We start from the raw sequence: 1,637 nt of genomic DNA, 5'->3' as shown, positions 1-1,637 counted from the left end.
TCCAAAGAAAGGGTTTAGTAGTGTGGCTATTTTAGTTGAGATAGAAGAGTATGTTGAAGTGGATGTTGGTCTTCCTCCTCTTGCAGTTGGGATGGATTTTCAATCATGGCAGGAACTTGATGAATATTTTAGGGAATATGGGAAGCAAAATGGATTTTGGGTGTTCGTACTAGTGCTTGCAAAGTAGGAAAAGGGCCTTATGCAAAAATGAGAAGGAATTGTTTGTGGACATGTGAGTGCTATAGATTGCCTAATAGTAAGCATAAGAAGGTGGAGGAGAGTTTAGTGATTGATGCTCAGATTGTTGAGGAGGATGCATGTGTTGTGAAGAGGAAGAGTAAGAAAGTTCAATGTGCAGTGAACATATATGCAAATGTTAACGAACGTAGTGAATGGGTTATTCAGAGGGCTAATCTTGAGCATGGTGGACACACCCCCACTCCAGGCAAGGCTAAAAATATTAGTAGGTTGAGGAAAAAGTTTCCGGTCGAGAATCCTCATATTGTCAGGCAGCTCTTCAATGATAGGAGGTTCGGGGTTCCTGTGAAACAAATCTATAGCTTTATGGCCAGGGAGCGAAATGGGTTGGAGAGCATGCCATTTGCTCAGAAGGATCTTCATGATGAAGTGGAAAAGCAGAAGAAAAAAATATTTGATGAAGGTGATGCTAAAGCAATGTTTTCATATTTCCAGACAATGGTTGAAGAAAACTCAAATTTTTTCTACACGTATCGAGTAGACGAAGAGGGTAGGTTGAAGGATGTACTTTGGGTAGATGCAAGGAGTCGGATGGCCTATGAGGAGTTCCCAATGTAGTGTGTTTTGATTCCACCTACTTGACTAATGAATATAAGCTACCGATTTGCAACTTTGTTGGAGTGAACCATCATGGTCAAACTATTCTATTTGGGTGAGCGCTTGTTAGTAGGGAGACTGCTGAAACGTTTGAGTGGGTATATAGCAATTGGTTGAGGTGTATGCAGAAAAAAACCCCTCTTGCAATACTTACCGATCAAGACCCTGCCATGAGGAAAGCTCTGAAGGCCACAATGAAAGGTGCTACACACAGATGGTGCATCTGGCACATTTTGCAAAACTTTTTTCAACAAAGTTAGGAAAGCATTCTAACTATCCCGACTTGAAGGAAGACCTTGAGAGTGTTATGTATGATAGTTTGGACTGTGAAGAGTTTGAAAGACGGTGGCCAGAAGTGATCAAGAAACACAACGTAGAAACGAACGAGTGGCTGGAAGGTGAGTTGATGTGTTTACAATGTACTAAAAAATTATTTCAGTAATCTACAGTAACATTTTGTAGCATAGTTTCTTGCACACTTGCCTATTATAATTAGTGTGAATATATTGATTGGATGTATTTTATATTTTGGTAATTTATTTAACTTAGTGTAAGTGGGTTATGTTGTGATAATTTACTTGAATTGAGTTTATGTTACGTTTAAATGGATAGGCCTGTATGTTGAGCGTCATATGTGGATACCTGCGTTCGTGAAGCATCTCTTTTGGGCCGACATGAAAACAACACAGAGGATTAAGAGTATACATAGCTTTTTTTATGGTTATTTGAGAAAGCACACATTGCTTAGTGAATTTGTGGAGAGATATTGTGAAGCTTTGAAG

The 1,637-nt window shown here is 39.3% G+C and overlaps 1 protein-coding gene across 1 annotated transcript; it reads left to right on the top strand.

Moving 5' to 3' along the window:
* The first annotated feature begins 207 nt into the window (after positions 1 to 207).
* On the top strand, positions 208 to 816 carry LOC110694310 (protein FAR-RED IMPAIRED RESPONSE 1-like). Its single transcript, XM_021871484.1, has one exon. The coding sequence runs from the start codon at positions 208 to 210 to the stop codon at positions 814 to 816; it is 609 nt and encodes a 202-aa protein (XP_021727176.1).
* The last annotated feature ends 821 nt before the right edge of the window (positions 817 to 1,637 follow it).

The sequence above is a fragment of the Chenopodium quinoa genome, unplaced genomic scaffold (assembly GCF_001683475.1).
Source record: "Chenopodium quinoa cultivar QQ74 unplaced genomic scaffold, ASM168347v1, whole genome shotgun sequence".
Taxonomy (NCBI): domain Eukaryota; kingdom Viridiplantae; phylum Streptophyta; class Magnoliopsida; order Caryophyllales; family Amaranthaceae; genus Chenopodium; species Chenopodium quinoa.
Note: the sequence above shows the minus strand (reverse complement) of the source record. Positions and strands in the feature narration are given on the sequence as shown.